This window comes from Leucoraja erinacea, chromosome 5 (assembly GCF_028641065.1).
Source record: "Leucoraja erinacea ecotype New England chromosome 5, Leri_hhj_1, whole genome shotgun sequence".
In the NCBI taxonomy this organism is placed as follows: domain Eukaryota; kingdom Metazoa; phylum Chordata; class Chondrichthyes; order Rajiformes; family Rajidae; genus Leucoraja; species Leucoraja erinaceus.
The window spans coordinates 59353747-59377004 of record NC_073381.1 but is presented as its reverse complement, the minus strand read 5'-3'; the positions used below and the strand labels follow the sequence as shown (position 1 = coordinate 59377004).

Below are 23258 nucleotides of genomic sequence, written 5' to 3'. Positions count from 1 at the left end.
TGCTGACGATCGCAGTCGTCGAAAAAAATCGCAAAGTCGGACAGGCCCTCGACAGTATTTTTATTGTTGAATCCCTCTCTATAACCCTTGATTAAATCATGCACTGGCATCTAGGCTCAAGTTGAAACAACATGTTAACCCAATCTACATTCTGAATTTTATCCTTGGAGCCGAGATATCATTCTTCTGAAACTGACTCCATCTCTAAGGTCAGTTCATCATCTTAGGATGGGTATAAGTATTCATTTAATTAAGTTTTCTTTTCTATTTTCTTTTCTATTTCCCATCATAGTTCATTGTAAATCTTCAAAGATTTGAAGAAATAGATTGGAAATCAATACTTAAAAAGTAAATTGTAAGCTAATAAAATAAGGGTGAGTGTTAAAAAATCTCTCGTACATTCAGAAAGCTTACTAAAGAATTTCAAAATTGTGTTATACTGAGTATATCAGGCTTTATAATCTGCAATGTATGAATAAGGCAGCAATGTCTGGTAACTTCACAAGTGCAGTCATCTGAACGTTGCTGTCCTAGATATCCAGCTCTTCCACAGGGTTTGATGTTTCAATATCTCGCTGAGGCACTCACCACTAAAATACGCAGAACTGTGCGAACAGGTTAAACCTTTGTTGGATTAAAAACATGATTGCATTTATTACTAACCCCTAGTTGTGCTTCAGAAGATGGTGATGAGTTGTTTCCCTGAAAACTGGAGATAATATAAAGAGTGTGCTGACAGAGAAGTGTTTGGGATTTTGGCTCAAGGAATAAAAAACGAACAATAATATTTGTTTGAGTCAAAAAAATACATGTCTTGAAAGGCACTTTTCTGAGCAAGATGTTCCAAACTCTAGGGGTGAGTGTCGAGGAGGAAATACTAAAGGTAAAAGGACTTAGCAAACCCCTCTGCCTCCAGGACCTTCAAGATCATCTTCTGATCCTTGTCCGCTCCATAGAGCAGGATGAGATGTACTGACACTTTCTCTTTCAAAAGGTTGACAGAGGGAACTCTATGATAAGCAGCTTTAAGGAAGAGGGCGACTGTGATGTCCTCCTAACCAGTCTAATGTCCTGCTGCCGAGGGGCTGAGCCCTGTCTAAGGACGTCTCAAAGGTTTGGGAATACAGCATTAGGAACTTTGACAATTTTTGGTGATGTATTGAACTGCTTAGAACAGCGAATGAAATAATGACATGTCCAGAATATATTACCGTGGAATATATTGTGGAGTTTATTATGGAAATAAAGTATTTTTTAAAACTTGCAAAACAATTTCCCACTGTTTTTCTTTATTCAAACTTTAAAGATATCCCCTGTTTATTTTATGTAAAAACTGCACACAGTTGCAAAAATATGAGAATGATATTGTCATTTTATTCTAGCTGTATTTGTAATTCATAGCAAAACATGTCACACATATATTGACACACAGGTATACGATACTGCCTGCTGTTACAGAATAACTAACAAGATAAACAGAAACAAGAATTGTAGTCATATATAGTAAATAATTTATAGTAAATAATTCAAAACAACCAAACTCCTCCAGAAAGTGAAAATAATTAATAATTCCTTTCAGTTCATGCAGCTTTTGTCACTGTAATGAGGATGATGAAGGGTACATGGCTATCCAAAAATGTTACTCGATATATTTATGTGGAAAAATATCCATAATGTATATGTGCAATTTTAATTAAGTCTACTGGTAGTTGAACTACTTATCATAATGTCAGGCGGTGGCTTCCTGTTTTTACATCCAGAGAATTAGGGTAGAATATTTAGATGACACATTAATTATAATAAATTCTACAACTTCCACCAGAATTTCATTCTTCCCATCATTTCCCAATGCAATTGTGTCCCGGCAAGCAGGCCTGGCTTACTGACATGAACCTGGGCCTCTCTCGCTTTGGACTGACGATCCGCTCACTGCAGACAGAGGACTCATTGGCCGTGGACTGACGATGGGGGACTGCCCTGGGCAGAGGATTCACTTGCCATGGTCAGAGGGCTAAGGATCACCTTCCACGAACCAACGACAGAGGACCCGCCGGTAGGTGCAGCCCATCCACTGCGGACTCCAATCCCGCCCCCGAGGCAGTGACAGGACCCGTGCCATCGACGGCGAGTTGGGACCCAAGACGTAGGTGGCCAGTCGAGAGCGAAGCAGGCTGGCGAGAATGAAGGCGGCACCCAGCGGGGGCCACTGAGAACTAAGGAAGACCCAGCAGGTCTGGGGTGGGACTGCCACATGCAGCGGCAAGTGGTAGATAGTTTGGTGAACTTGTGTAACTTTGTCACGTAGCGACACTTATTTACTGACGTGTACGGTTTTACCGGGTTATGTGCAAAACAAAGCATTTCATTGTGCCTAGGTACATGTGACAATAAAGTATAATCTAATAATTGCATCAATGTAATGTACTTCAGACATCTACATTAATCAGAATTGGAATCTCAGCCCAATATGCTTTCTGTTAAATAAAAATTATGTATTTTCCTTTTTAAATCTGCCTGTCAATTTCCAGTTATTAGTGCCAAAAATATTAACTACTAATATTATGGCACTATATTAATGCGTTTTAAAACTACTACTTTACTTACTTTAAAGTTTCAGCCAGGAAGAAACTCTGTTGCACATCATCATGAGTTGGTTGATTGGAATAAACATCTCTGATTCCAGAATATCCAGCAGCAACTCTGCAGTTCTTCTCAAGAGCCTAATTGGGAATAAGGCAACATAATTGATGTCAGATTGACAAATATAAAATCATCATTGTCAGCTTAACAACAAAATTACCAATCAAAATTGTAGTTCTCAACATTAGCATGCTGAAAACACACAGCAACTATCCATATTCATCACTTACATATATTTCTTACACAAAAGTACTTTTATGCAAAATCAAATATTTTTTCCCCCACGATGATTACACCGAATGAACTGAGAGATGAATCCCCTCGATATATTCAAGGGGAAGCCGGGCAAGAACTATGTGAAGGGTATGTTGATGGAGTGTGTGAAGAATTGTGGGACAAGGCTTCTACGCAGCAGAAATTATGCTCGGTGGTGCACCTGCTATTTATCGAGTAAATAATTGTAACATAATTATAGGGATAATCAGCCATGATCACATTGAATGGCGGTGCCGGCTCTCCTAATGGCCTACTCCTGCACCTACTGTCTATTAACATATTGACCATGAATTGTAAAATTAAATGAAAGAACAGAAATATGGAGACCATTTTGTTAGCATTAATATTGCTTATTAACATTTTGTTCATTCATGCTTTGCGAATTGATGCTTGAGGTAATTGTTGCCCTTGTGTGAAAGAGCTAAAATGGTTATTTAAGGGAAACAAATACCAGAGTGTTAAAATATAGACCCTTTATCTTGAGTTGGAGTGGTTGAACAGATTCAAAATTGTGGATGAAATGTATCCCTCTCCTTCCCACTACAAAGATTTTACAAAACAATTTTTAGCTCACTTGCTGAAAATGCATCTGGATAAATCATGATCACACCACACAATTCATTGACATGCATTTACAGAAAAGAGTGCCTTTGTTATTTCTCAAATGCTCTCCCAGCAGCTAAATGGTGCACTTTAAATGTAATCCCATACCACTTTTAGCTGCTCTATTTAGCATAATTTACTTCCTCATAAGTATGACAGCAAGTGACATGATTTCTCAATTAAATTAATAACTTAACTGAGAAAATCTGCCTTTGTGTTCAATTATCTTTGGTCACAGTTTAAGGATAAGGGGTAGGGCATTTAGGACTGAGATGAGGAAAAACATTTTCACCCAGAGAGTTGTGAATCTGTGGAATTATCTGCCACAGAAGGCAGTGGAGGCCAATTCATTTTCAAGAGAAAATTAGATTTAGCACTTAGGGCTAAGGGAATCAAGGGATATGGGGAAAAAGCCGGAACGGGGTACTGATTTTGGATGATCAGCCATATCATATTGAATGGCGGTGCTGGCTCGAAGGGCCAAATGGTCTACTCCTGCACCCATTTTCTATGTTTCTAATGCTTCACATTTTTGTATCATTAAGCAAATGGTTAAACAGTAATGAAGTCAATTAACTACAAATGCAGGAGTTCGAGCAGATTGGTGAGAGTTCAAATGCGGGAGCTAGCACTCAGAGAGGCCCTGGAGCCGTTGGAGTGGGAGGAGCAGCGTCCGGGCGGCGAGTTTAAAACGGAGCGCGAGGCTTTGTTTCACACAGGCCCAGGAGCCGTTGGAGCGCCCACTCTGCAACGGTCCATCACACTTCAAAGGAAGTGGTCTGGAGGAAGCCGCTGATTGATGAAGCAGACTAGACGAAGCAGCTGATTAGGAGCAACCCCAGGTTTGTATTTCTGCTTTCTGGTTAAGGGTTCAGTGAGTTAAGGGTTCAGTGAGTTAAGGGTACAGTGAGTTAAGGGTACAGTGAGTTAAGGGTACAGTGAGTTAAGGGTACAGTGAGTTAAGGGTTCAGTGAGTTAAGGGTACAGTGAGTTAAGGGTACAGTGAGTTAAGGGTTAAGGGTTCAGTGAGTTAAGGGTTCAGTGAGTTAAGGGTTCAGTGAGTTAAGGGTACAGTGAGTTAAGGTTCAGTGAGTTAAGGGTACAGTGAGTTAAGGGTTCAGTGAGTTAAGGGTTCAGTGAGTTAAGGGTACAGTGAGTTAAGGGTTCAGTGAGTTAAGGGTACAGTGAGTTAAGGGTTCAGTGAGTTAAGGGTACAGTGAGTTAAGGGTACAGTGAGTTAAGGGTTCAGTGAGTTAAGGGTACAGTGAGTTAAGGGTTCAGTGAGTTAAGGGTACAGTGAGTTAAGGGTTCAGTGAGTTAAGGGTTCAGTGAGTTAAGGGTTCAGTGAGTTAAGGGTACAGTGCTTTTTAGTAAAGGTACAGTTTAAAGGATTAAGATTTTTATAGTGCGAGTAAGTTGATTTAATTTGGGGGTAAGCCATGTCAGTTGAGATCGGCCCCATGGTTTGCTCATCCTGCAACTTGTGGGAGATCAGGGATATGGTCGGTGTCCAGCTGCCGCTCCTGGCAGACCGCATTGAACGATTGGAGCTGCTATTGGATTCATACTGGAGCATCCACGACGCTGAGAAAGTCGTGAATAGCACGTACAGTGAGTTGGTCACACCGCAGATAAACGTTAAGCGGACGGAAAGGGAACGGGTGGCCAATAGCCAGCGCAGCAGTAGGCAGGTAGTGCAGGAGTCCCCTGCGGTCATCTCCCTTCTAAACAGATATACCATTTTAGATACTGTTGGGGGAGATGGCTCATCAGGGGAATGCAGCAGCAGCCAAGTTCATGGCACCGGGGATGGCTCTGCGGCACAGGAGGGGAGGAAAAAGAGTGGAAGGGCAATAGTAATAGGGGATTCAGTTGTAAGGGGAATAGATAGGCATTTCTGCGGCCGCAAACAAGACTCCAGGATGGTATGCTGCCTCCCTGGTGCAAGGGTCAGGGATGTCACTGAGCGGCTGCAGAACAGTCTGGAGGGGGAGGGTGAACAGCCAGTTGTCGTGGTGCACATTGGCACCAATGATATAGGTAAAAAAACGGGATGAGGTCCGACAAGATGAATTTAGGGAGCTAGGAGGTAAACTTAAAAGTAGGACCTCAAAGGTAATAATCTCTGGATTACTACCAGTGCCACATGCTAGTCAGAGTAGAAATAGGAGGATATTGCAGATGAATACGTGGCTTGATAAATGGTGCAAGGGGGAGGGATTCAAATATCTAGGGCATTGGAACCAGTTCTGAAGGCTTTGTGTCTCAATGCAAGGAGCATTCGTAATAAGGTGGATGAGTTGAATGTGCAGATAGTTATTAATGAATATGATATAGTTGGGATCATGGAGACATGGCTCCAGGGTGACCAAGGCTGGGAGCTGAACATCCAGGGATTTTCAATATTCAGGAGGGATAGACAGAAAGGAAAAGGAGGTGGGGTTGCATTGATGGTTAGAGAGGAGATTAACGCAATAGAAAGGAAGGACATTAGCTTGGAGGATGTGGAATCGATATGGGTAGAGCTGCGAAACACTAAGGGGCAGGAAACGCTAGTGGGAGTTGTGTACAGGCCACCTAACAGTAGTAGTGGAGTTGAGGATGGCATCAAACAGGAAATTAGAAATGCGTGCAACAAAGGTAAAACAGTAATAATAGGCGACTTCAATCTACATATAGATTGGGTGAATCAAATTGGCAGGGGTGCTGAGGAAGAGGATTTCTTGGAATGTATGCTGGATAGTTTTCTAAACCAACTGTCGGGACGACAGATGGCGCAATGGGCTAAGTGTTCGGCTGGCGACCGGAAGGTAGCCGGTTCAAATCCCGCTTGGAGTGCATACTGTCGTTGTGTCCTTGGGGCAAGACACTTCAACCATCTTTGCCCGTGTGTAAATGTAATGTAATTATGTGAAGCACTTTGGGGTCAATGCAAGTTGACTGAAAATGTGCTATATAAATAAGATTTAAAAAAAACATGTAGATGAACCAACGAGAGAGCTATTCTAGACTGGGCATTGAGTAATGAGGGAGGGTTAGTTAGCAGTCTTGTTGTGCAGGGCCCCTTGGGCAGGAGTGACCATAATATGGTTGAGTTCTTCATTAGGATGGAGATTGACATTGTTAATTCAGAAACAAGGGTTCTAAACTTAAAGGTAACTTTGAGGGTATGAGACGTGAGTTGGCCAAGATAGACTGGCAATTGATTCTTAAAGGGTTGACGGCGGATATGCAATGGAAGGCATTTAAAGACTGCATGGGTGAACTACAACAATTGTTCATCCCAGTTTGGCAAAAGAATAAATCAAGGAAGTTAGTACATCCGTGGATAAAGATGAAGCATACAAATTAGCCAGAAAAAGCAGCCTACCAGAGGACTGGGATCAATTCAGAGTCCAGCAGAGGAGCACAAATGGCTTAATTAGGAAAGGGAAAATAGATTATGAAAGAAAACTGGCAGGAAACATAAAAACTGACTGCAAAAGATTTTATATATATGTGAAGAGAAAAAGATTAGTTAAAACAAATATAGGTCCCTTGCAGTCAGAAACAGGAGAATTGATCATGGGGAACAAGGACATGGCAGACCAATTGAATAACTACTTTGGTTCTGTCTTCACTAAGAAAGACATAAATAATCTGCCGGAAATAGCAGGGGACCGGGGGTCAAATGAGATGGAGGAACTGAGTGAAATCCAGGTTAGCCGGGAAGTGGTGTTAGGTAAATTGAATGGATTAAAGGCCGATAAATCCCCAGGGCCAGATAGGCTGCATCCCAGAGTACTTAAGGAAGTAGCCCCAGACATAGTGGATGGATTAGTGATAATTTTTCAAAACTCTTTAGATTCTGGAGTAGTTCCTGAGGATTGGAGGATAGCTAATGTAACCCCACTTTTTAAAAAGGGAGGGAGAGAGAAAACGGGGAATTACAGACCAGTTGGTCTAACATCGATGGTGGGGAAAATGCTAGAGTCAGCTATTAAAGATGGGATATCAGCACATTTGGAAAGTGGTGAAATCATTGGACAAAGTCAGCATGGATTTATGAAAGGTAAATCATGTCTGACGAGTCTTACATAATTTTTCGAGGATGTAACTAGTAGAGTGGATAAGGGAGAACCAGTGTTATATCTGGACTTTCAGAAGGCTTTCGACGGTCCCATATAAGAGATTAGTATGCAAACTTAAAGCACACGGTATTGGGGGTTCAGTATTGATGTGAATAGAGAACTGTCTGGCAGACAGGAAGCAAAGAGTAGGAATAAACGGGTCCTTTTCAGAATGGCAGGCAGTGACTAGTGGCGTACCGCAAGGCTCAGTCCTGGGACCCCATCTATTTACAATATATATTAATGATTTGGACGAGGGAATTGAATGCAACAACTCCAACTTTGCGGATGACACGAAGCTGGGGGGCAGTGTTAGCTGTGAGGAGGCTGCAAGGTGACTTGGATAGGTTGGGCGAATGGGCAAATGCATGGCAGATGCAGTATAATGTGGATAAATGTGAGGTTATCCACTTTGTTGGCAAGAACAGGAAAGTAGACTATTATCTGAATGGTGGCCGATTAGGAAAAGGGGAGATGCAACAAGACCTGGGTGTCATGGTAGACCAGTCATTGAAAGTAGGCATGCAGGTGCAGCAGGCAGTGAAGAAAGCGAGTGGTATGTTAGCATTCATAGCAAAAGGATTTGAGTATAGGAGCAGGGAGGTTCTATTGGAGTTGTACAGGGTCTTGGTGAGACCACACCTGGAGTATTGTGTACAGTTTTGTTCTCCTAATCTGAGGAAAGACATTCTTGCCATAGAGGGAATACAGAGAAGGTTCACCAGACTGATTCCTGGGATGGCAGGACTTTCATATGAAGAAAGACTGGATAGACTCGGCTTATACTCGCTGGAATTTAGAAGATTGAGGGGGGATCTTATAGAAACATACAAAATTCTTAAGGGGCTGGACAGGCTTGATGCAGGAAGATTGTTCCCGATGTTGGGGAAGTCCTGAACAAGGGGTCGCAGTTTAAGGATAAGGGGGAAATCTTTTAGGACCGAGATGAGAAAAACATTTTTCACACAGAGAGTGGTGAATCTCTGGAACTCTCTGCCACAGAATTTAGTCGAGGTCAGTTCATTGGCTATATTTAAGAGGGAGTTAGATGTGTCCCTTGTGGCTAAAGGGATCAGGGGGTATGGAGAGAAGGCAGGTACAGGATACGGAGTTGGATGATCAGCCATGATCATATTGAATGGCGGTGCAGGCTCGAAGGGCCGAATGGCCTACTCCTGCACCTATTTTCTATGTTTCTATGTTTCACATATTCACAGATTTCTCGATATTGAGGAAATAAGGAACAGGTCGTTAGTGGAAGCAAGTGGCACCAAGGTAAAACACTTATTGAATGGAGGAGCAGACAAGAGGATCCACATTGCCAGCTTTTACTTCTTATATTCCTATGTAAACTCTATTACCATGCCAAGCCTCAGGGACTTTGCACCTTAAATTTTTGTATTCGAAAAATAAACAGTCACTGGTCTGTATCCTTTTTAAATTATTAAGTAATGGCATAAAATCTCCCTCACCTGACCTGATGCTCCCTATCTGCAAAAAACATACATTTATGCATGTCTCAGTGAGCAAACTAATCCCTTGAAATTTGGGTAAGATCCAAAAAAATGCTGTGTCTATTCTTTTCTCTATGCTTCCCTGGTCTTGTGATAGGAGATGAGGCTCAATCATCTAAAAACAGATTAGTGTGCAAATCTATGAGTTACTAACATTTTCATTACCATAAAGGATGATTATAAATTTAAGTTCCGACTCAGGATTCCGAATGACATAATGGAGAATTTAAACCTTCAATGCAAAAAAAAATAATCTGCAGAACCCCTTTCGACTAGTTATAGAGTTGTACAATATAGAAACTGGCTATTCGGCACACTGGTTCAAGGCTCATCATCATTCTAATCTACACAAATTTCACTTCCCCGCATTAATTCCGTATTGCTTGATGTCCTTCTCACACAAGTTTCTATCCAGATGCCTCTTAAATGTGGTTACTATTTCCGCCTCCACCATCGCCTCTGGCAGCTCATTTCAGTTACCAATAAATCTTTGTGTGAACATATTATCTCTCATATTTCCTATAAACTTCCTCCCTCTCACCTTAAACATGTAGCCTCAAGTTTTAGAGACCACTACCTTGAGAAAAAGACAGTGGCTATCTACCCTATCTATGCCTGATTTTATTACATCTATCTTGTTAGCTCAAAGCCTCCTTCACTCCAGGGAAAACATACTTAGCCAATCCAATGTTGGCTCTGAACCCAGCCTCACTTATCTCCTCTGGCAGCTTGTTCCATGCACCCACTGTGTGAAAAAGTAACCCCTCGGATTCCTTTTAAATCTTTTCCCCTTCACCTTGAACCAATGACCTTGATTCCCCTACTCTTGGTAAAAGACTCTGTGCCAAAGCTGCTAAATCCTAAACCTGAGATAACACTGCAGAAGAAAGAATAAGCCTGGATAATGTGGAGCTGTCAACAATGGGATCAAGTGAACCAGCAGTGCCATTCTAAAGGCAGCCTGATTCACTCAGTATTGGAATAAAAGTAATGGTTAAAATTAGTACTGGACCACAAGTTATTAAATACAAATGCTGATCCTATCACAAGGGTTCCCAGCCTGGGGTACATTTTGCCTACCCAGGGGGTAAATTTGTTGATTCTGGATTTGTACATATTTTTTCTCATTGCCCTGACTTTGTTTGGTTCTGTTATACTGGTATCTGTTCATTATTAGTTGTTCATAAATAAGTGAAATAACACTTTTATGTGTTATTAAAGTTGCCAGGAGTAAATGGGACAGCAAAGGTTGGGAACCCCTGGTCTATCCAGTCATGCAAGAATACCATTTCTGAGGAACAAATAATGCCAAAAAATAAATATTTTATACGACTCCTTGATTGTGATTTTACTTATAACTATGAAAATTTAACATGTAATTTTAAAAAGCCTACATGCTTTAGTAAGCTCATGTTTTTAAATAGAAAAATGCATACCTGAACAGCTTCCCAACCCCACTCCCGATATTTGGGGTCGTGGGTTAGTCTCCACATGTACATATGCGTTTCAATCACCTCAGGACGCAGAATGTAATATTTTTCATTTTGTCTTGTTGCAATAGCTTCAACACCTCCATCAAACCTGAAGGCCTCGGGACCTAACTTTGTGGCTGGAAATCAAGTATAAGCATTTGAAATGTGACTTGATGTTACCACTTATCAAAATCCCTTGCTCCACAATATTCACATTATCAAGCTGAGCACGAGTAATTTTCAAAGATATTTCCCTCAAAGATCAATTCACAGACTTTATGAAAAAATAAATTAAATATAGATAAGAAAGACATTGAAAAGAAAAAGCTTTTACGAAAATCTTCAAATAAATTTTATTTAAAACAAGTCAGGAAGTGAATGCAAAATTCCGATCTAATGCAAGTTTATTTTTGGTTCTATGTTGTGGTGCAGTTTGTGGACGGATGCGAAGACATTAATGCATGCTCCATACCAGAATTATGCAAAGCAGTCATACCATGACGACTATGAGCATGCAATGTTAATTTGTTACCAGTCCTCTTATTTTGCATGGCACGGTGGCACAGCGATAGAGTTGCTGCCTTATAGCGCTTGCAGCGCGGGAGACCCGGGTTCGATCCCCTCTACAGGTGCTGTTTGTACGGAGTTTGTATGTCCTCCCCGTGACCTGCAAGGGTTTTCTCCGAGATCTTCGGTTTCCTTCCACACTCTAAAGAAGTGCAGGTTTGTAGGTAAATTGGCTTGGTATATGTAAAGATTGTCCCCAGTGTATGTAGGAAAGTGTTAATATGAGGTGATCGCTGGTCGGCGCAGACCCGGTGAGCCAAAGGACCCGTTTCCATGCTGTATCTCTAAACTAACCTAAGCTCAAAGCTCCCGGTAACAACATTGTAATTGTCCAAAACCCACCCATCTCCTGCAGCAGAAAGAACTAAGGAGCTATATCCTGACCTCAAAACTTTTGCATAGATTAGCTCTGCCCTGATGGTCGGCACTTGGAATGTAATATGACCAGAAGCACGATTAAAGGTGATAAAGAAAAAAAATTAAAATGAAATGATTCAATACAGAGGTACAGAGACAACGAAGGGCAAGCTGTTGGAAATGTAAAAGACAAGAAGAATAAAAAGGTTCTCAACCAGAATATTGAGAGGAATTTTTTTTCTCTTGGGTATATGCGGGGTACCTTTCTCTATTAAGGTTACATTCACCAAAATCTGCCACTTATTCCAGACACACTGCATGTCTCCTTTGAAAGGTGTAGACAGATTTGGAGTAGTTTAAACTAGTGAAGTTATGCTACCCACTCACAATGTTAGATTTCTTGCTAATGCAGCAGCTATTCATCAGCACAGTTAACACTAGCGGCATGGTGCCATCAAGTTAATTAGCAAACGGCACAGAGTTGGCAACTAGCCTGCAGTGGAGTTTTTGAGCATGACCTGATTCTATCTAATCACTCCTGTCCTCATTCTGGGAGTGGAGGGTAGGAAGGAGGAACTATTGAATATACTCCTACTAAATCCTTAAATTGTTTATTAAACATTTGAGATATTTTATGGTTGTGATTTTTCACTCGCAATTTTCAAAATGGCAGTTTGGAGAATTTGTGGCGAGGTACCAAAGTTGATGATTTCAGTCTGCTTAATGTTTAACTGGAAGAAACTGTGGTTCATTCAGGCCTGATGGCCAGACTGCCAGAATGTGAAAAGGTTGGCAGAGGTGGTGGGGAGGTAGTGATGATGTATCGCTCCAAGATTACAGTAAAGATGTCAGTAACACAATTGGCCACATTGACAAATAGCAATTAGCTTTAACTCCACAGCAGGTCATTTTATGGGATTTCACGTCGTGAAAGTTATTCCGCCCTCTTATTTACACCTTTAAACTAGACAAGCTCTTAGAACCATATAATTTTCTGTTCATATTATTTCAATGGCATTTTTCCCAGAGGCAGACATCCCTATGGTGTCTGGAGCAAATTATCTCCTGATATCAGCTAAACTCTGGATCTGCATTTTAATCCTTCAACCAGCCTGGAGTTTTAATCCTTAGCAGAACCCAGCAGGAGGTGACAAACTGCAGTGCCCCATTATTCTCGCTATCTACCATCTGTCAGAACATACTTATTAGAAAGTTACTTCAAAATTTAAAAAAGTGAAAAAATAGTGTTTGCTGCCCTGGAATAGGAAGGTTAAAAGTGATCAGGGCTCATGGTCCTCAACAAAACAAACACCCTTGGCTGATTAGGCTGTTTCTATGCTCTTTCATCTGTACATTATAAAGATCTTTACAGGAATTGCTACCATGCAGATTCCATAAAGGTGATAAAAGGATCAGATGCAACTGCAATGTAACCTGCCATTTTAATACTTTGTGCTTGGGGAATAGATACTTGAAGAAATTGCCAATAGACAAAGAGGCACAGCACCCAACAAATAATTGGAAGGGAAGATCATTATTGAGAATAAAAGGATAATAAACATTACTCATCACATGAGTCTCACCTGTACGATCATAAGACTCATGGCAAGTATGTGCAATCTCAGCAGCCAGTTCCATGTGATGACCACTATCTTCAGGCGCGCCATCGGCCCCCAGTGCAAACATTCCTCCAGCAAAACAGGTCAGATGTCCCATCTTGTGCTCCAGTAAGCCACCTTTCCATTCAGCAATATATTTAAAGCCTCCATTGGATTTTCTAATCAAATGCTTCTCAATTGCCTTGGTAAATAAAGAGATATTGTCTCATGAGTTTTCTTGGTTATATATTTTGCAGTAATATAAATAGTATTTCTGTTCAAATGAAAAATCTAGTGTGGACTTTGCTCTTTCACTGTGGGGGTCCTTGCAACAAATTATTAATCGGAGTTATTAATACTTTGGCCAATTTGAATGAATGTTTATTCCGTCCCTCAATGAATCACCCATTCTTCTGAGTTTCTGATATCATCAAACACAAATTACTTCAAAACTTTGCAATAAAACACTCCAAATCAGGGGTTGGGTCCAGCTAAGAATCATTTGTCCACCTCCTTTATTTCGAGTGTGACTTCCAGAAAGGGGTACAAGTAAACTAAATATATTACTGGTATGATTATATTGCTAATGTTACTGACTTAAGCCTATTTATACTAATTACATTGGTTAGTTACTTGAAGGTGTGCTGTACCAGCTTACGTTCACCTCTGTTTACAAAGTGATTTAACACCTTTGGAATAGAGTAATTTACATTATGCCAGAGGGGCTGATGTATCAGTGTGAAATCTCATGGGCACAATATCCTTTCTGTCAATTCTTCAATAGTCAAATTAAAAAAATGGAAATCCAACACTTTATCTCTGGTAAGTATGGCAACAATCTATGTTATGAAAAAAAAATACAAAACTCTTTCATTGGCTTGGATCAAACAAATCAGGGATGTTAAAATTGGCCTGAATTACTGAATTTATTAACACAAATGCTGCATGCATTTTTTAAATGAACAAAAATGTAGATCTTGGGTTTTGTTTAAAGATAAACCTTGTATTTATATTCAATGTTACATATTGATATCATACCAAGCATTGAACAGCCAATGGGAGACCAATGAGGTCTAGATACAAGGTTACACAAAAAAGCTGGAGAAACTCAGCGGGTGCAGCAGCATCTATGGAGCGAAGGAAATAGGCAACGTTTCGGGCCGAAACCCTTCTTCAGACTGATCGGGGGCGGGGGTGGGTGGGGACAAGAAAGGGAAAAGGAGGAGTAGCCAGAAGGCTGGGGGATGGGAGATACAAGATAGACACAAAAAGCTGGAGTACTGTAACTCAGAGGGGCAGGCAGCATCTCTGGAGAGAAGGAATAGATACAGTTGTAATGCATGGAAACATAAAGTGTTCCCACAAACATCTGTGAAATGAACAGATAATCAGTTTCAGGAATGTGGCTGATGGTTAACTATCAGACGGCATTCCAGGGAAACACGTTGGTCTTTTTGAATAGTGTCATTTACATTTTGCCAGAAGGGCAGATATATCAGTGTAAAATCTCATGGGACAAAACAGCAAAATGTTGGCATACAATATCGAATTGTCTGTATGGACAATATGCCCAAATCTTTGCAACGGAGTTTGAATCCATGACCTCTATCTCACATGTAGGAGTGTTACCAATAAATCAAGGCTGGCATATTAATATTGAGAATATAGCTAGATGCAATATTTCAATTTAACATACACATAACGTAAACGTGCGCATGCACCGTGCATGTACCACAGTGCTATCTGATTTAATATGTTGCAGGAATTGCGCTAAAAATGTGAAATTCAGGTAGCAAACTGAAAATAAAATTCACATCCATAGTTAAAATAATCAGGAATATGTAGCCAAATTGTCCTGCCCTGATCTTAGAGTTGCATGAAACTTTAGCAGAGAAGCAAATGACAATTACACCAAACCCACTGTGATAACAGATTTCAGCTAAATATTATGCAATGGTTTTGCTTGTTCAAGTACATTTAGCACACTGGAATTCATGTAGTACCAGGTTAATCGAAGGGAAACAGATACACATGCAATCTGCAAATAGAAAGAACTGCAGATGCTGTTTTTACAAAAAAAAAAGACAGCGCTGGAGTAATTCAGTGGGTCAGGCTTGATCTCGGAAGGATGTGGATAGGTAACATTTTGGGTTGTGACCCTACTTCAGACTCAATCTGAAGAAAGGTCTCAACCCAAAATGTCACCTATCCATTTACTCCAGAGATGCTGCCTGATCCTCTGAGTTACTCCAGCACTTTGTATTTTATTATAAACTCGTTTAGTCTTGGTCAAGAAATAGAATTATACAGTATCTCAGTTCAGTCATATTGCATTTATTCATTTGAAAGAAGTCTATAAACAATAATTGATGTTTTTTCAATGAACCTAAGCTATATAAAAAGTTCTTGCAGTAAATATAGATAATATTGCAAATTGGAATTTACAATGCACTAAGGTTTCATTGTTATACAGAATTCATTATTCATTTCATTTATTACTTGGGTAACTTCTTATTTTATTAAAGTGACATGGTCTTTTGTAATGTTAAAGTGTTCTGCACAATATCCTTTGATGTGCAAGATAAATTCCTTTATTGAGATAGATTGCTGTATCATTCTGTAAATGCGGGTGAAGAAAGCATACATAAAGCAACAGTTCGGCGCAAGTACTTATCAAGTTTAAAATAAATCCATAATATATTTAAGTTATAATTTATAACTAGTCATATATAAGCACCCAATGGTTTAGAATTTCTGCATTTCTTTTCATTTTATGAACTATATATACACTTGTATTGTCAAGAGCCAGAAGATTAAAATGCTTTGTTTACCTGAACCGCATCATAATACATTTTCCGGGCTTCTTCATCAGTCTTGTCTGACATCAACCATGCCTTGAGCAAATATTCATAAAAGCTGTCTCCAAGCCCTCCAATAGATACGTGATCTGAAAAAACAGGTACATTAACCAGCAAGTTCTGACAGATATTCTCAAAATGAAGCATAGTGTGAGGCTATAAAATAATTCTCCCGCTTACAGCATATTACTGACAGTTCATATATTAACTAATGTTATAGCCGAAGCCAGAAAAAATGAAATAATTCCAAGCACAGATTAAAAATCTGAGTTATTTTTCAGCACAAAGCACCATTGTGTAATATTTAGTCATTATTCCCATAAAACAGTCCAACCCATTTTAGCTTGACACTTGCAGATGCTAATTGTTTAGGTTTCAACAATCCCTTGCATTTAGAGGGAAACTGTAAACATGAAACATCCTTAGGTGATTTACAGGAGAATAATAACACAGTGGGAGGCCAAGCCAAATAGATAGATATTAAGGCAAGTGATCAAAGACCTGGTCAAATAAATAGGTTTAAAAACATTCTCAATGGATGGAGGAGATATTAAGGGAATTCCAAGGTTAAGGCTTTAGCACCTGAAGGAGTGGGTGCTAATGATTAAAATAATTATTTAGGGAGTGATTAAAATAAGTGAAACACAAGGGCCCAGAATTAGAAGTGTGCAAATTACAGAGTTAAGGTGAGGCAAGATTGCGGAGGAATCTGCCAAGAAGAATGAGAATTTCTTATTTAAATCATGCAGGCCAAAGCAGTAGGTGACTGGTAAGGATGGTGGAACATTGGTCAATGAATTTTGCATGCGTTGTGGACGACCTTAAATTTACGAATGGTAGAATGGGGAGCATGAAATAGTTTAGTCCAGGCGATGATAGAACAAGCAAACCTTCCTTGAAACGGTTTGATTAATAATGCTTTCATATTTTAAAATAATACTGTTTAAAAAAAACTTTTAAAAACTGATCCATCAGACTAAAATTGGTACCAATAATGCAGTTAAAGATGTGTTCATCTCTGACCACCATTTAAGATTACATTTAAAATAAATCTCAGATTAAGCAATCATCAAAAGATTGGTTGAAATCTTTTCATGCATATTACTGTCTGCAATTCATATGCAGTTACCACATCCAGACTACAGACATGCACAGCAAAGTACAACTGGAAAACATGTGGGCTTAAAATCATACACAGTCTGCCAGGACAGAGAGTATGTGGTGCATGTTAGTTTAAAAAAAAAAGTTGAATATTATAAAAGGCTACTGAAAGTTTTGAAAGCAGCCAATTGCTGAAATTGTATATATTTTTAAATTCACACTTCACTTACTTTAAGCACTGCATTATATTTAGCCCACGTTAACCTTCGTTAAGAGTTATTCTAGCAACTTCACATTATTAGTCACACAGGAAAAGAATACATAAGAAATTATGAGCAGGGTTGTACCATTGGTCAGCTAAAAGGGTTATCAACTAGACACTCTCTCCCTCCTCAGATACTACCTAACCTCCAGGGTGTTACCAACATTTACTGCATCATTTAAGTATATGTGAAATGTCATTTTGGATCATACAATATTACAGTTGTTGGAAGTAGAATTTAAAATGAACTGAATTTCTGATGTCAAGTTATTTCTGCATGAAATGTAATGCTGAATCCACAGAATCATATTGAATCATGTTTAGATCAGAAGTATTGTAAACTACATGAATGCTCAAGATAGAAAAACAATGATTAATGGTCACGCAGAGAAGCAAATTAAAAGCTTGCATTGCGTCATTTGGAATTGGTTTGCCTAAATATAGTGCACATAATTTAGCAAAATAGAAAATACATTAAAAACAAAACATAATTTGTTGCAATAAACCTATATGTAGAGAGTTTGGTTATACGTTGAACATGCAATACACACTTTGCTCTTGTTTTTAGTTTGTTATCTTCACCACCAATTATGGAGGAGGAACAACCCTTCCTCGGACGTCAGTGAGTCTCCTTCATTTGTGCAGGAAAGAACTGCAGGTGCTGGTTTAAATCAAAGGTAGACACAAAATGCTGGAGTAACTAACTCAGTGGGTCAGGCTGCATCTCTGGAGAGAAGGAATGGGTGATATTTTTGGGTCGAGACCCTTCTTCAGACTGAAGAAGTGTCTTGACCCAAATGTCACCCATTCCTTCTCTCCAGAGATGCTGCCTGTCCGGCTTAGTTGCTCCAGCATTTTGTGTCGACCAGTCCCCTCAGTTGGATCAAACATTTTTTTTCTCCACACCTTTCTTTCTGCCATCAACCAGATAAGAATTGAAAATCTCTTTGATATACACGGGAGCCACGTGTGCTGTGCTACACAAACACATCACTGTTTTATAAAGTCTACACAATTTTATTAACAAATTTAGAACACCCGTAAGAAAAAGATTCTGGAAATACGATCCATGGTACTTCCACACAATTCTGAATCACTGCAATGTTATTTCTAGGACCAGCAAGTGAGCAGCTTTGAAGAGTTTTGAGACCTTCCCTGAACAGCAAGTATATACTTTGGGGAAAGGGAAAATATCAAATTCATCGCAAAGGTCTTAAAAACCTTTTTTGCAATTGCACGGTTACTGAAGGAGACTAAATCTGTTACCAGCTACCAAATGTAGGTGGCAAGCTTGAGACACATATTTACAACTGAAGGCACAAAGGAAGGCTTCCAAGAAGAAATTACCATGGAAACCTTTGACATTTGCAAGTGAAACAAGTAACTGCACATTCATCTTAAGGGACGTTCATCAATAATTTTCTGTGTTATTATATGCTTTATTACAGCAGACAAAATTCTACAGGCACATTACTGCAGCTATTCACTGTCACGCTGCTGTCAGATTAGTCAAGTTAAATGAATTCACACAAAAATTGGCCATTTGCCAGAATTTTAAAAACTAATTTATAGAGTTCTTCCGCAATGAGGGATAAAAAATAATATTCCTGGCAGACAATTTTAAATGGAGACTTCTGTTTCTGCCAAACAAAAACTTCCAGAACAGACAAGATCAATTCTAACTGAGGTAGAGAATAGGGGATACAAAATATCAATTTATCAAGCATACTAATTTACTGGTGGGAAATCCATACTGAAACTTTTAAAGCAACTGTGATATTTAATGAGAATATATACAATGCTGAATTAGTTCCTTCTAAGTTATTATATATCAAATTAAATATAATGGTAAAACAAGTCATGTTTATTGTCATAGGCACATGTGTGGTGAGGTACAGGTACACTGAAAATCATTCGCACAGTAGCATCACATGCACACGAACACACACTCAGACCACACACAAAAACATAAATTAGGAATGAATTACACATATATTCTGTAAGAAAGTTTAAAAAAGACTGCAAAAACAAGACATTAGTGCAAAACAAATTAATGACAGTACAAGTAATGGTCCGTGGTTTTCCATTGTGGTGATCACAATCGACAATAGGTGCCGGAGTAGGCCATTCGGCCCTTCGAGCTAACACCACCATTAACTTTGAACATGGCTGATCATCCATATTCAGTACCCTGCTCCTGCCTTCTCACCATATCCCCTGACTCCACTTTCTTCAAGAGCTCTATCTAATTCTCTCACGTGAAGATATATCTTGTAATGGAGAAGACTTAAGTGTGCTTGGACAATGCAAGTGCTGCCAGTACACAAATATTCATCATATGACCACTTTTGGTACAACTAAAGTGAGCCATAAATAAGAATGCTTTCTCTACAGGTGGGTTCTCTAGAATGCGATTCAAATACCTGATCCATTTGTGAAATTCATATACTTAATTAAAGTGTTTAATTCTCAATATAAGAAATGCAACACGTAAACAGGCCGACCAACCAAACAACTTTGCCCTGTATCTTATATCAAACAAAGAGTTCCAGTCACTCTTACCTCCTACCACCTAATGTCTCATCAACTCCTTAAGCCCCCGTCTCACTTTCACGACCTAATTTGCGACGTCTGACGACCTTAAACGACCTAAAAAAAAAAAATCAAGGTCGCGGTAACGTACGACCTCCTACGACTATGTCGAAGACCTCCTTCGACTATGTTGAAGACTGGCTTCCACCATGTACGTTTTACTGCTGTTTGCAGTGGCCCTTTTGCTTCAGCAGCCTTTTAAGAAAGGCAGAAGGGGAAGAGCAAGGTTGAAGAGGAAGCACAAGAAGAGGTTTCAATGGGTGAATGGAGATGATGTGATGGACTGTCCCAGTGCACCAGATGACTGGAAGAGAGTGGCGCTGGGCTTTGACAAAGGATGGAACTTTAAGCACACATGTGGGGCAGTGGATGGCAAACATGCCATTCTTGTCCCTGTACCCTTCATTTTCCTTTTCGTACAGGATGGCATTCTGCTGGAACCATTCCTCAAGGTCCCCTTCCTGCTGCCTGGTGAAGGTTTAGGGCATAACCTTCCTCCATCCTCCCTCACCACCAATGAGGCATCTGCCTCTGATGCTGTGTCAGACACAGGACAAAGGGCTGCTTTGCTGCCTTCAAATGAGGCAGTGAAGGATGGGGTGGTGGTGGGGACATATACTACCACCCTGGTCTCCTCCTCCAGGGGTCTCTCATGCAGGGCTACCTCTTCCTGCACTATCACCTCCTGTGGCACCACCTCCTGCCACTCCTCCGCTTGGGTGGGCAACACCTACATGGCCAGTTTTTTTTAGGGTTGTGCCCTCCCCCTGCGCTGCTGCCTTTTTGGTGCCATCTCTAAAACACAAGTCTCCTCTCCAAAAGTTCCATCTTTTGTCAAAGCCCAGCGCCACTCTCTTCCAGTCATCTGGTTTCATTCCAGCTATGAATGAACATGCCTTGGAGTGACAGAGGTGACATTCTGCTGTTTAAATAACCTTTTTTTTCTACTGACCTTTTTTTCACCCTGGAGCTATTACCTTCAACTGCCTTCGACCACCTACGACTCCCTACGATGAGCATCACGACCTACCTACGACCTACCTACGAGTAAAAAGTATCGATTTTTTTCCATGCCAACCTTTTTTTTACTCGTGGACATTTTTTATCAGGGTAGAAAAAACCTACTTGATGCCACGAGTACCTACGACAAGCATCACGACCTCATGGCGACCATGCTGCGAGTATGAGTCAAGGGCAAACTCAGCAGAGGCCGTGTACGTCGTGAAAGTGGGGCAGGGGCTTTAACTGTCATTCACTTATGCAATATAAAAATGAAATAATGTTGATCTGAATCTCCAAACGTGACAGTAAAATCTACAACTTCCAGCTACTTGTGTAGTTTCTCTTGCCCTCACTTTGTGCCGCCCCAGCGCAGAGGGAGAAGAGGAGGGAAGAGACTGCGATCTAAGACTTTTGCCTCCATCACAGTGAGGAGATGCTGGGTGGACTCACTGTGGTGGATGTTAATGTGTGTTTATTGTTGTTTTATTGTATGGTATTATATGTATGACTGCTGCAATTTCATTCAGACTAAGTCTGAATGACAATAAAAGGCTATCTATCTATCTATCAAATCACACTAGGCCCAGTGGTTTAGCCGCATTCATTGTGCTTGAATGCTAAATTAGGTACCTAATATATACACAGAAACTAAACATGACAATGAAACAAAAATGCTTTTTACCTGGTGTAAATGCTTAAAATGTTAATTTTCCTCCTCAGTCTATCGCACCTTTAGCACAGCAGGTGCTCATTAAGCCCATCAGGTTCATGGCAGCTGTCTAAGTAGCAATTCACTCAGTCCATTTCCCTGGATGTTTATTTCTTTTAAGTGCCTGTCCAATTTTCTTTTGAATTCATTTATCACCTCTGGTTCCACCACCGTTGCAGCCAGTGAGTTCCAGGTCAGTACATTCGTTGAGTAAAACACAAATCATCTTCACATCCCTCTGTGCATCTTGCACAAAATCAAATGTCACCTACTTGTACCATCAGCTTGATCTAGCATCTAAGCCTGTCATAATTTGTATCTCATTTTAGCCTTCTGCAACTCGCTTCACCAAGATGAATGATCAAAGCTTTTCCTCTCTAATACTTTAGCTGGAACCCCTCATTTTTGAACCATAGTGGTAAATCTCCTGTCCATCCCCTCAAGGATCTTCCCGTCTGTCCGAAAAGGTGGTGTCCACAACAGAAAACAATACTCAAGCCATGGCCTAACCATAAGAAAGAAATGGACAGAAGGATACGGTATATGAATGAGTTTATGTTGGTTGAAGGAGGCACCATCGACCAGAAATATAAAGAAAAAGAGAAGGAGTAGCAAACTGATCAGATGACCAGTGCAGCCATTATTGTGAAAAAGATTATGGTATGATTTTGTGATCAATGGCAAAGCATCAGTGAAGAAAGGTGCACACAAAAATCTAGCAGACATGATGGTTTAGATCTCACTTCTTCCAATGCTAGTTGCTGTCAGGTGTTAAATAAACCAGTTGTCATAATATCAAGTAGTCAATCACATTGAAGAATTCACAAATATAGCAAACCAAGAGGCAAAAAGCCAACCTAACTAACCTTTTGAAAAGTTTTGCTGGATATAAAATAAAGATAATTAAGATAGAAATAGAAATTCAAGTAAACTTCAACAACTATTTTAAACAGGGTGGCACGGTGACGCAGTGGTAGAGTTGCTGCCTTGCAATGCCAGAGAATCGGGGATGATCCTGACTACGGGTGTTGTCTGTGCAGAGTTTGTATGCTCTCTATGTAACCTGCAAGGGTTTTCTCCGGGTGTTCCGGTTTCCTCCCACACTCCAAAGATGTACAAGTTTGTTGGCTAAATGGCTTGATAACATTGTAAATTGTTCCTAGTGTGTGTGTAGGATACTGTTAGTGTGCTGGGATCGCTGGTCCGTGGGGCAAATGGCCTTTTCCGCTCTGTATCTATCAATTACACTAAACTGAGGTGTTTATTTATTAGGAGGAATGGCAATTTTCACAGAATCAGTTTCAAGGCACAGAGTAGCGGTCAACCAACAATGGTTCCTTGATGGTCGAGTCGCAGGTAGATAAGGTAGTCAAAAAGACTTTTGGTACATTGGCCTTCAGTCAGAGTATTGAGTATAGAGGTTGGGAGGTCATGTTGCAGTTGTATAAGACTTTGGTGAGACTGCATTTAGAATATTGTGTTCAGTTCTGGGCACCATGTTATAGGAAATACATTATAACCATATAACCATATAACAATTACAGCACGGAAACAGGCCATCTCGACCCTTCTAGTCCGTGCCGAACACATAATCTCCC

At 40.1% G+C, this 23258-nt stretch overlaps 1 protein-coding gene across 2 annotated transcripts in view; it reads right to left on the bottom strand.

Annotated features, from left to right (window-relative positions):
* The window catches only part of man1a1 (mannosidase, alpha, class 1A, member 1), a 409100-nt gene that overhangs the window by 3754 nt on the left and 382088 nt on the right, over positions 1-23258 (bottom strand). For both annotated transcript variants that reach the window (XM_055635735.1, XM_055635736.1), the window contains exons 8-11: positions 15968-16083; positions 13122-13338; positions 10579-10751; positions 2605-2720 (exon numbers count right to left, since the gene is read on the bottom strand). In XM_055635735.1, coding sequence (XP_055491710.1) covers positions 2605-2720; positions 10579-10751; positions 13122-13338; positions 15968-16083 — 622 coding nt within the window. The remainder of the gene's footprint in view (positions 1-2604; positions 2721-10578; positions 10752-13121; positions 13339-15967; positions 16084-23258) is intronic.